This window comes from Macrotis lagotis, chromosome 1 (genome assembly GCF_037893015.1).
Source record: "Macrotis lagotis isolate mMagLag1 chromosome 1, bilby.v1.9.chrom.fasta, whole genome shotgun sequence".
NCBI lineage: Eukaryota > Metazoa > Chordata > Mammalia > Peramelemorphia > Peramelidae > Macrotis > Macrotis lagotis.
The window spans coordinates 815,009,822-815,023,426 of NC_133658.1; the positions used below are offsets into that span (position 1 = coordinate 815,009,822).

The window sequence follows — 13,605 nt, forward strand, 5'->3', positions numbered from 1 at the left end:
TGATCTAGTGACTGATCTTCTTGTTGTTCTCCCAAAAGACTCTCCATCTCTTGACTCCAAGCATCTTTACTGCCTACCCACCATGTCTGAAGTTTCCTCCTCCTCTTGGTTGCCCTAGTTTTCATCAATTTGCAAATCAAATTCCACTTTCTGCAAGAAGTCTTTCCTGATCCCCCTCAGTCAAAATACCTTCCCTCTGTTGATAATTTCTTGAGATAACTTCTGTAGCTTACTTGTGTACAATTGTTTGCATGTTGTCTCTCAAATTTGGCCATGAACTTCATGAGGGTAGGAATTGTCTTTCAACTTTCTTTGTACCCCCTTTGCATCCCCATAGTAGGTGCTTGACAAATAACAAATATTATTAAATATTTGTTGACTAATGTATCTGTTATGGGAGACAGTCAGGGTCAAGAGCATTACCTTCTGTCCAGCTAAACTTTCCTGCTTACTGTTACCACTGTAACAGTGTCCATAGGGGGCAAGACTCAGCTTCAAGACTCAGTTCGGCTGATAACTTCTTCAAGGTACCTTTCTGAGTTCTCCCTCCATTTCCCAAATTACTGTGTATTTATTTTTACATAGTATACATTTACTTAGCTATATACATATATGTATATATACACACACACACACACACACACACACACACACACACACACACACACAAATATATGTTGGTTTCCACCTATCATGGTAGAAACCAACAAATACATAGATAAGTAAATATATAAAAATATCTTTATTTATATAAGTATATTTACTTGTATAAGTAAATATATGTTAATATAAGTAAATAAAATATAAGAACCTAGAGGTTCTTTGTAATCCCAGTATGTAGTAAAGGACCTGACACTAAGCCAGTAATTTTTAAAAATCTTATTTAATTGAATTGAATGTAACCCCAAATCTTTGTTTGTCTTTGTCCTGTCTATTTTCTTCTTTAGTGCATAAAATCATATCAAAGTGAGAAAATAAAATAAGATTATGTAGGCTATACACACACACACACACACACACACACACACACAAATATATGTTGGTTTCCACCTATCATGGTAGAAACCAACAAATACATAGATAAGTAAATATATAAAAATATCTTTATTTATATAAGTATATTTACTTGTATAAGTAAATATATGTTAATATAAGTAAATAAAATATAAGAACCTAGAGGTTCTTTGTAATCCCAGTATGTAGTAAAGGACCTGACACTAAGCCAGTAATTTTTAAAAATCTTATTTAATTGAATTGAATGTAACCCCAAATCTTTGTTTGTCTTTGTCCTGTCTATTTTCTTCTTTAGTGCATAAAATCATATCAAAGTGAGAAAATAAAATAAGATTATGTAGGCAAAAATAATTCAGACCAAGTTTGTAGGCAAGAATATCAAAACCCTTAAGCTTTGAGGTCAATAACATCTAAATCCTGAATTATGATTTCCCAAAAAAACAGCAAAAACAAATAGTAATAATAATCAATAATTAGCATTTATAAAATATTTTAAGGTTTGTCAAGTGGTTTGAACCTCACAACAACCCTATAAAGTAGATACTATTGTCTCCATTTTAGAGATCACCAAAGTGAGACTGAAAGAGGTTAAGTGACTTGCACAAGTTCACACAACTGGTAAGGGTCTGAGAAGATAAATCTTAGATCTTCTTGATTACAAGTCCAGCATCTTAACCACTGTGCCAACTAGTCCTGAAATTTGTAAAGAAAATTTATAATGGCTCAAGGATGGAACCTTTTAAAAAGGCAGGGGCCCAGCACAAGTCTAATTTTTACCAGTGATGCTTTCTTTGCCCTGGTCTTTTCTATTTTGTTCCTTATATTGAAATCTTCAACATGAACAGTTATTCATCTTTATGTTTTTCTCTTAAAGCTCAGTTAGCATCTGAAAATATGACTTTTTTATGCTATACTATTTCTTATTTGGAAGATTGAAACTATCAGTCAAAGTCATGATTGCCTAGTGGACAGACTTGGACTGCAAGTAAGAAGCTATATGTTCTGGTAATTACTTCCCTAGCATTCTGCCTTCTCAATGGCATACTCATGAAAATTCCCTCACGTCATTGACTTTGAGACTAGTTTTCACAGTATATTGTGGTTCATCATACTAGAGTCAAAACTACTCTCCATCAAAGAAACTATTGTCTATTCCCCAAAGAAGCATTTCTATTCCTCCTTTCATGAAGTATTGTCCTTGAAAATACATTTTCTCAATCAAACCAGACAAACTCAGAGTGTACTGCTGAGCCTTGGCAGACCTTATACATTTGAGTGTAAAGCTATGAAAAAAAATTAAATCTACACACAATTCAATTCCAACATATTTGAAATTACAAATAACCCTCTGAGGCTGCAAACTACTTTATTCTGAATCACACCATCTGCTAAAGAAAGGAGTTTATGTTTATTTTCTTTTCTGTTGTTCTTTTGAATGAGAATTTAAAGTACAGAAAAATGGTTACTACTAAATAACCTGTGACCCATTGGATTCATGTTGGATAATGCCTACCTCCACAGTATACTTGATTCCAAAAGCATTATGATAAAACCTTAATTTCTGGCAAACCATTTCTCAATAATCTTTCTACTCAATAAGCTTTCCTCTTTTTCTTTCATAAAAGTAATTTTATGTTATTTAACCTAAATATATATATATATAAATGTATTATAAATGCATATATGATTATATACTATAAAATATATATAATATAAATTAATAACTACATAACTTTACAGCAGAAATACTGTTATATCTATACAGAATAAATGTAGTTAAATGGATTGTCTCAAATGCTGAATTATCCTAGTTTGAAGTCTTAAAAAATCCATTGCACATTTATGAGACTTAAGCAATTTCAATAATTAATAAAGTCCTACTCCTGCCCTTATTTTATTGTGGGGATGACCCCCTGTTCTCAAAGGTTATGGAATAAGCTCCAGTAAATCATACTAAACAGGAGAGACTTCAAGTGAATTTTGTCTATTATTTAAGAATAAGCCTTGGTAAGTTCAAAGACATCTCCAGATAGTTGACTACCAGGTGATGAAATTTTTAGTCACAGCAACTGACAAAGACAGTAACCTTGGGACTACTATTAAAGAAGGGAAGTCTCAGAGGAATGAACTTGCAGATCTTTTTAAGCATTGTATTAAATGATATGACTAAGGATAATGGCAGACCCTTTGCCTTCATTCAATATTTAATCCCAATTCCAATCATAAAAAATACCACAAGATTCTTTAAGACTACATACCCAATAAAGCCTGAAATAAGGAGCTCTTAAAGATGCCCATCACTTTTTTCACAGCTTTCTTCAGTGGCTGCTCCTCTGGCTTCCTTAATTTTCTGCAATATTCTTCTAGTAGTCTTAGAGCTCGATCAGTATCTGGAAAAATATGATTTAAAGTCTATATTACAGTCCCAGAAAAAATATGAAACTACTGTTCAACAACCCTACAGTTGTGTTTTATAGTTTCATGACAAAAGACTGTCATGAGGTAATTGGTCACATTTTTCTATTATATGAAATTCCTTATATGCAGCTTCTATGCAGCTTCTAATTATCAAATACCTTTTTCCCCTTTTTGTACCAGAGCACTCCAAAAAAAGAACAAGTAGTTCTCCTTAAAAATGAAATAAAAAACTTTTATTTTTTTTAAAAAAGTGTATGAAACCTGATTTTAAAAAGACTTATAAATAGGTGTTTTGCATTGTAATTATGATTTTCCTGTTTCACAGAAGAACATTTCTTTAAAATTCCACTTCTTCCTCAAAGCAATATCCTTGCTAAGTACTCAGTCAACTCTTTTAATGAAATCAGATTTTATTCTTTCTTTGACAGAACTGAGCTGGATTGCAGTTAGGAAACTGTATAAAGGTTTCTAATTACTCCAAACTATTCAAAAGCTGCAAAAACCTATAACTTTAAAACTCATTTTTTATTCTAAATTCAACAGACACTAAATAAAATGAGTGTTTCAATATACAAAGTGGAAAGAAAAAAAGGCATAGGTATATAAAACTTCAAATGTAACTGAATCTTTTTAGGTATAATTTAAATCACTGCAATTTTCAAAACTCTTATCCTTGTATTTCCTTCTGGCCCTCTTTCTGTATTTTTCTTTACATTTGATAAGGGGGTAGGGAGGGAGAAGAAAAGGAGGTAGAAATTGAATCTCCCTCTTACCCAAACTGGAATGGGCCCAACCCCACTGCTGATCTAGCTAGAAGTTTTAATACATTCATTTCCAACCTACATGAGTTTGCCCCTCCTTCAGCAGCTGGTGGTCCTTGGGAGACCACCATATTGATTAGTTTGGATACTCAAATTATCTTTAATCATCTTTAGCCCAACTGTATCTTACAACTTCCAAAGTAACCTACCCACTTCAGAGAAATAAAAGAAATATCATCATTCCTGACCGATTCTAAGCACTCTTTAAAAATATCTCAGTAACCCTAACTTATTTTTTGGGGGTAATTTTTCTCATTTGACCCCTGCTTCTATTATTCCTGTTATCATCTCTGTGGTAGATGATTCCCAGATCTATGCCCCATCTGCACCTTCTTAGCTACAGTGCTCACATTTATAACTGACTTTTGGAAATCTCAAACTGGATATCCCATAGGCTCCTTAAACTCAGCATATTCCAAAAATATTAATCTTTTCCCTAAAATCTTTCCCTCTTCAGAATTTTTCTAGTACTATCAAGGACACTACTCCCAGTCATCTAGGCTCATAGTACTAATATCTTTTGATTTCTGTCTCTCACTCATCCCACATATACAACTTGTTATCCAACCTTGTCATTTCTATCTCCCTGTTAATCATAACATCTCTGGGATGTGTCCTCTGCACTCATACCACCACCACCCTAGTTCAGAACCTTATCACCTCACTCCTGGACTACTCCAAGTAGGCTCTCCCCACTCCTGTCCATACTCCACTCAGTTATCAGTTATCTCCCTAAAGTACAGATCTGACAGTGTCAGCTCCCAACCCATGCCATTCAATAAACTCCAATAGTTCCCTATCATTTCCTGTATTAAATATATAATCCTCTTTTTGGCATAAGATCTGGGCCCCTCTAATCTCCCAGTCTTTTTGCATTTCACTTCCCTCCCATACAACCAATGATCCAGTTACCTAGGCATACTTGTATTCCTCTATTACAATACACCATCTCTAGTCTCTGTTCCTTTTCCTGGATATACACTTTACCTGAATACTCCAGTCCCACTTCTACCTCACAGTTTATCTGATTTCCTTGAATATTCAGGTCAATGAGCAGCACCTAGGTGGCACAGTGGATAGAGCACTGGTCCTGGAGTCAGGAGAACCTGAGTTCAAATTCAACCTCAGACACTTAATACTCATCTAGCTGTGTGATCTTAGGCAAGTCATTTAACCCCATTGCTTTAAATAAATAAAACTTTAAAAAAATATATAAAATATTCAGTTCAATGATAAGATTCAACTAAAATGGTAGAAGAGAAAGTAACAAATGTTGGAATGGATGTGGAAATATTAGGGCACTAATTCATTGCTTGTGGAACTGTAACTTTCCAACCATTTTGGAAAGGAATATGGAATTATGTTCAAAGTATAAACCCCTTTGACCCAGAAATATCATTAATTGTTCTATTTCCAAAGAAAAGGGGAGGAGAAAACTTTTATGTTCTAAAATTTTCATAGCAACTCTCTTTATGGTGGAAAAGAAGTAGAGATTACAAGATTGCTCATCAAATAGGGAATGACTGAACAAGAAATGATGAGTTCAATGATTTTAGAAAACACGGAAAGACTTGCACAAAAAACGAACAGTAATATGAACAGAACTAAGAGAACATTGTATACATGAATAGCAGTATTGTTTTAAGAACTCTGAATAAATAAATTATTTTGATATTATACTTAGATTAACAATAAAGGTCATGAAAGACGCTATCTGCAGCCTGAGAAAAAACTGTTAAATAAAAGTATGTAAAGAACACTTTTACATGTCTATGTGTCTAACAGCCATCTCTAGGGCAGAGAGGAGGAAAACAGAAAAAAGGCAATATACACGATAATTTTGTTGGATGTTTGTTTTAATGAATTGTGCATAGTAGATTTGCAGTTTCATGTACAATCATCTTTTTCATTGTACTTTTTCATTTGTACAGAGTACAAAATACTTCTTTTATTCCAAAGACTGAAAATAAAAATTAAAAACGATTCCCATTCTTATAAGAGATTCTCACAGATTGAGTGATTTGAATGACCTCACAGCAAGAAAATCTCTCAGGTAGGATTCATCTCAGGCATAATGATTTCAGATTCAGAAATATATTCATTTGATCACATTGCCTCTATACTCACAGTGTTATTAACTTGCTAATGAGGAAACAGTTACAGGTTAAGTGATTCATCCATGGGCACATAGTTTAAAAATGTAGAAAAAGAATTATAATCAAAGTCTTTTTCAGCTTGGAATTCAAATGTAACGAATTTTTTTAAGAAAAGAGGGACAACATTTTCCTCTTTGGTTTCATCATCCTCTTATTCATTATTTACCTTGAGTTTCAGCTTAAAGGATCAAAGGGGCCTTTCAGAGTAGAGAAATGTGTGATGAACTAAGATTGGAATCAAGTGAACTTGGCTTGAATCCTACATCAAATAGTTATTATATGATGATCAGAGCCTCAGCAAACAATAAGATATAAATTCCTCCAATAGTGTGTTTCCTAATTATATCTATTCAACTTTTTTTTATCCCTCGGCACCTAATTTGGGGTCATATATTATTACATGATTTCAGTGGTGTTCAACACTTCCAGACCCCATTTTGGGGTTTTCGTGGCAGAGATACTGAAATGGTTTGTCTTTCTATCTCCAGCTTCATTTTACAGTTGAAGAAACTGAGAAAAACAGAGTTAAGTGGCTTGCCCAGGGTCACACAGCTAGTAAGTGTCTGAAGATATATATTTGAACTCATGAAGATGAGCCTTCCTGATTCCAATTCCAGTTATCCACTATGCCACCTAACTGCCACTTTGGGGCACATAGTTATTATATAATAAATGCTTTTTGAATTGAATTTATAGAATGTAACTAATTGGATATATTATATATTTATGTATATATACTACCTATATCACAATACCTGTTTTGAGAAAAATGCTACCTAAGACTTAATGTCTACTAACTCTCCCTGTATTTGCCACTATCGCAATTAGTCACTACTTAATAGATGTTTTATCCTTGTCATTTAATCTACTTCCTGAAAAGTTAGATTTGTAGCTAAACATGCAAAATATTTATTAGCCGTTCAGTTTTTTTTTTAGTTTTTTGCAAGGCAATGGGATTAAGTGGCTTGGCCAAGGCCACACAGCTAGGTAATTATTAAGTGTCTGAGGCCGGATTTGAACTCAAGTACCCTTGACTCCAGGGCCAGTGCTCTATTCCAATGTGCCACCTAGCTGCCCCTGTTCAGCTTTTTAACAGAGAAAGATGTGCAGCAAATGTCTATAGAGCTGAAGTTCTTTATTACAATTACATCCTGTCTCACTTTTCAATGATAACTTTATGAACTCCTGGTCCTACCTATATTAAACTCCACAACCTCCTATACCAATTATTTTTCCATAGCTTATCACTCAGATTTGTTTTCCATATGTATCTTCATAACACACACAATGCCATTTCAATGCCCTATTACCTAATTTGTTCTTTACTGAGATGTTCCTTCTGTTACCATATTGCCATCACATCCCATTGAAGCCTTAGTGATAATCTTAGGAGGTTCAGTGATACCTAACAAGTGGTCTTTGAGTTGGTCCTTGAAAGATGGTTTGAATTTTGAGACAAGTCAAGATAAGTCAAGGAAAAGCATTTTAAGGCATTAGTTCCCATATTATATTCTCCCCCATAATACCTCATCCTATTTGGCATTATTCTAAATAATCATGCTATTAAAACTAAAGTCATAGATTCCATTCCTGTTCATTTCAGATACCTTCCCAGTACAAAAAGCAGTCTCAACCTAATTGAATCATTACCAAAAAAAATTTCATGCCAATGGTCTTATCTGGATTAGACCAAATAACTGGGCTAGATTCAAGAAAATCTGTTATCACCACTAGGAAAATAAAAGTATATTACCTATTGAAAGTATACAAGGATTTTTTAAAAGTACATATGACAGTAGAACTATTAGTAAAGGTTTTCAACAAGATTTCATCTTCTAAAACCAAGAGAAGGTCATTAACAGTAAGTTGACCAAATCAAAAAGCAAGCCTCATACTTTTAGGATGAAGCAAGATTGAGTAAATCAAGCAAATAAATTTATTTATTATGCAGCCCACCAAGGGCTCTTATTCACATTTTATAGAGGAAGAAGCATTTATCTGAGTGTGATCACAAAAGTCTAGGAGAATGGTATTTTAACTATAAGGAACTTTAACCCTTTGATTCCTTAAGAGACTGAGATTCAAAGATGGACAGTAATTTGTTCCATCACAGAGAGGGAAAAGAATGCTTTCTCCTGATAAAGGAGGAAGAATCAGAGGTGAGAGAAACAGAGAGTTATAGCCCAGCTACTAATATATGACCTTGGACAATCACTGCTATAGGTTTCCATTTTTTTAGACCCTGCCCACAAGAAGACTATAATCTAGTTGGGAAGACAAGATATAAGCCAAATGTTAGAAGGAACATGATATGACTTAAAGAACAAACTACTTTGAGTACAAAAAAGTAAGAGGTCCTAGGTTGTAGTGGTCTTAGAAGAGAACAGGAACTCAACAGTTCATCAATTGACTTTGAGTTCTTTGATTCTACACAGCTCATTTATTTGTTTAACAAGTCTCTGACACAGTGTGCCAGATGCAGATAGGGCTTCTGCTCTCAATTATGTTAGTATCAAGTAGGATTTAGAGTTAAGAAATCAAATATAATCCCTCATTTCACAGTTAAGGAAGCTAAGGGACAGAGAGTTTAAGAGACTTGACCAACATATACAGATAGCAAATAGCACAGTAAGAATATGAACTCAACACTACTTCCTCTAAATTCAGTGTTCTTTCCACCAAACAATGGTATTTCGTATGAATTTGAAGAGCTCACTTAAATCATATTTATATTATCCCCATTTTATAGAAGAGGAAGCTGAGACAGAGGTTAGGTGACTTGCCCAGGGTTGCACAACTAATACACAGAGACATTTGTCTTCTTGACTCCAAGTCCATGTTCTATCCACTACAATACCAACTGCTTCACTTCCTTGTACATTAGTTTCATAATGTGTAAATTAAGAATACTGAATTGGTTGACCTTCCACTGAATTCTATGATAATACTCTGATTCGATGGTCAGTAACTGAATAGCAAAGTCCATTTTAGTTTTAGGTTCTGTGAATCTAAAGATACATGCCATTTTTGATAAACAATACTAGGCTAACATTATTTTCTGTACATTTTGTTATAAACCTTTTTTTCCTTTGTAGGAAAAATTAAAATCCAAACAAATTCATAGCTCCTCAGATCAGCAACCAGAGCTAAGAGAACTCTCTCATAGTCCCAAAAATTGACTTAATCTTTTAATATGCCTTTGATACAATTCTCTCAGCTGTGCCTTAATTCCTTCATCCCTTTAACTCTTTCTTTACTAGATTTCACAATTTGCTTTAACTACACTTTAAGATTAAGGAATAAAAGGAAGTATCAAATTTAATTTTTCTGATGATGTGAGAAAGTAAAAGAAGGTTAGATGATAATACTCCCTCACAATTTAGGAAACCTTGGCTAGCAGAGCAACGTGTAAAATTCAGAAAATTTTCTATGTAATTCAGTAAATTTTTACAATTATTTCCAAATAAGCAGGCAAAAGTGGAAAATCCACTCCCTCCTCCTCACTACCCCCACCCACTTACCTTGGTAATCTCCTAAATTCACCATTTAACTTTGCCAGTGGAAATCTACCTTTATGAGACTCCTGAAGCCACAATAATACTGAAACTAAATTTAGATAACCTGAAGGCAAGCACAGAAAAATATGGAGGAGAAGGGGAGTTTATATAACTGAAATTTTAGTAATAAAAAAATGTATCATTGCAATAGGCAAACCGGAGGACATAATGAAATGTTACATAATTGGAATTTTATGTAATTATGCTTCTGTTAATTAAGGTTAAATTCTATTGTATTCAGTTTGGGAAGAGCACTGCCATAAAGTTATAAATAAATTGAGACCAGGGTAAAAGTTATATTTGAGAACAAATAGTGCTTGAATGTCTGCAGGTCTGAGAGAGAAACCTTTGTATTCCATGACTAAACAAAAAAAATCAGCAATACATGTAATTATTTATGATAATTTCCATGGCAGAAAAAATAGAATAATGTAGTTTGATACATGACTGTATTGCCAAGAAAAAGGAGATAAAATTATTATCGAGGAAGATTATGGTAAACATAGAATAAAAGAAATCTCTTGGGTAACAAGACTTTTTAATTATCTTTAAAGACAGGGAGACACTTAGAAAAAGACTCAACCAAGGTAGAATAGTCCAACTTCAGCAGAGAGAGGAATTATATCTAAATTCTCACATTAGGATCTCAGCTTTTCTATTAATAGCTTCTTACTGATTGCTCTTTGGCTGTCAGAAATGAAAGGAAAGAGCTCTATGGTTATCTATCAAATAGCACAAGGATGACGATGATTTTTATTTCCTTTAAAAAATACTGAAACTGATGTCAAATTAAGACTGTTTGGATGCTTAATTTGTATAACTGTAATTCTACATATAGAGGGGGCATCAGTGTTTAAAGCTAGAAATGTACATCTTAATTCAAGATCCTCATTTTACAGTTGGACAAACTGAGGATCAGCAATCGAAGGACTGAATAACTTGTCCTAGGTCAAATAGACACTAAATAACAAAACCTAAACTTGGACCAGATGCAGACTTCAAATTCGGTGCTTCTGAAAATTAGGGGAAAAAATTATTGATTTAACATATGGGTCTAGAGGTTAGATGTTATAGGCTTATCCATTGAAACAGACAAAAGCATTGTTTTTTTTTCTAAATATTGATTGACATTTTATCATTTAATTTACATAGTAGAGCAAATAAATTGCATTTTGTTAAAAAAAAGTACTTTAAGCATTCCTAATTCATGCCTTTGTATATAAACAAAAGCAACCAGAAATAGATATTATGAGAATGTGGAAGCAGCACTGAGCTTTGTACTGATTCACATCAAAACCTAGATGAGTCACAGACCTCATTAATCACCTCTTAAGAAGAAGTGGCTCAAACCCAATGGTTCCGAATGGTTTTTGTTCTTTGAACCCCTTTCAACAAAATACCAAAGAATATTGTGAACTTCCAGGATGATTTAATATACTACTCATAATATTCTTGAGTTATTTACTGCTAAAGTTAATATTTAAAAAAAATAAAACTACTTAGACCAGGAGTAAGATGGTACAGTGAGATAGAGAACTATGTCTGGAGTCAGGAAAACCAGAGTTCAAAATCAGTCCCACATACTTTTTTTATTAAAGATTTTATTTATTTTGATTATCTCAGTTTCCCCATATATAAATTGAGTTGGAGAAGAAAATGGCAAATGACCTTAGTATCTTTGCCAAAAAAAACCTCAAATGGGGTCACAGAGAGAGTTGGACACAAATGAAAATGACCAATAACTTGAACCAAATGAAAACTACTTTGACTCACTGGGAACATTTTTTTTTGAAATCAGAATCTGAAATCAGAATCTCCTAGGGAAAATTTAGGAAAGCAATCACAGAAACCCACTATACCAACTTAATTCATACTTATAAGAACTACTCAAACAAAAATAACATTATTTTATTAATAATTTGTTATAAGAATGGGTAGTCACATGACACAGTAAATAAAATGCTGGGCCTGGAGTCCTTAAGACTCATCTTTAGGAGGTCAAATCTGGCTTCAGACACATACTAGCTGTATGGCCCTGGGCAAGTAGCTTCATCCTGTTTGTCTCAGTTTCTTCATCTGTAAAATGAGCTGGAGAAGAAAGTGACAAACCACTTCAGTACCTTTACCAAGCAAACTCCAAATGGGGTCATGAAGAATCAAACAGAACTGAAAAATCGCTGAATATTCCATAAAAATGTTAACATGGAACATAGATTGTAAAGGCCAAATTTAGTAGCCAGGAAGATCTTCATTCAAGTCCTGCCTCTTATACATTTTAGCTCTTTGACCCTGGGCAGATCACTTGACCACTCTATGTGCTAGGCTTTATGACTACTACATTATCCATAGCAATAGAGGGAAATTCTATCTTAAGAGTTCTATATACCAATGAAATCTTAGATTTAGGTTTTAAAGTTTGCTATTACATACTCATTCATTATCATATGTCAGAAAACTTAAAGGTCATCTGGCCCAACTTTCATTTTACACAGGAGTAACTGAGTCTCAGAAAGGTGAAGGGTCTTGTCAAAAGTTACATATCATTAACAAAGTTAAAACTGTCCTGATCCTCTGGCCTTGACATTCCTCTTCCCATAATATTCACTATTTCAAACTATCATTACTGCATGTCAGAACATTTAAACAAACATTATCAAATCAAACATTGAGATAAAAAAAATCCAAATATACCTCTAGTCTCCAAAATTAAAGCTCATGGTTCAAGATGATATTTGTTACATAGTAAAGATTTACAGACTTATTTACTGGAAAGTAATAAAATTACCTTTTCTTACAGATAAAATCTTCAATAAATAAAACTTTACAAATAATTTCAAAACAATTCAAAAAATACCAATTGATCCAGGTGGGATTATAGGTATATCAGAGAAAACAATGTAGTTTCTTTTGCCATCTCCCATACAACTGTAGGAAAAAATGTTAATCTCATAATTATTTCAATTTATTGCTCAACACAAGAAGATACCAAATTTAAGAAAGGGCACTGACAAGCTAAGGCCTCAGAAAGGCCACCAGGATGAAGAGGAGAATGGAAATTATATGAAGAGAATAAATTGAAAGAACAGGGAATGTTTGTTTAGCTTGCAGAATAAGAAATGTAAAGGTACAAGGCTGTTGGGAAATGTTCATTTGGTTTAAATATTTGATGGGTCATCATGCAGAAGTAGAACTAATAAGTCTTAATTATAGGGACATAAAATTTGGGCAAAGAATGAGAAAGGATGTCCAAACACTAAGAACTATACAAAAATGGAACATAATACCTTGAAAGATGAGTTTTTGGCCTTAGAAGTTATCAAGCAGAAGCCAAAGGTCAAACATACTGTACAGGGGGTTTCATATTTTAGGGTGAATTGGGAATGATCACAGGGTGACAGATTTGGAGTTATGGCTTCTAAAGTTCTTTTCATATAGGAGGTCCTAGAAATATGAAGATATTGGAACACATTTCAGTCACATGAAAATGCATGTTATTTTTAATGTGATAAGTTTATATAGAGTTTTAAAGCATAATTGTGATTTCCACTAAAGGAATTTCTGTCAGGAAATTTCCTGTCATAAGTTTAAAAGAAATGAAAAATGAAAATTTTTGTTTAACAGACTAGGTATTCTTTATCT

The 13,605-nt window shown here is 33.5% G+C and overlaps 1 protein-coding gene across 1 annotated transcript in view; it reads right to left on the minus strand.

Moving 5' to 3' along the window:
- LOC141508420 (disks large homolog 2) overlaps positions 1-13,605 on the minus strand; it is a 2,787,507-nt gene that overhangs the window by 2,752,398 nt on the left and 21,504 nt on the right. Inside the window, exon 2 of the mRNA XM_074217018.1 lies at positions 3,273-3,404. Coding sequence (XP_074073119.1) covers positions 3,273-3,404 — 132 coding nt within the window. The remainder of the gene's footprint in view (positions 1-3,272; positions 3,405-13,605) is intronic.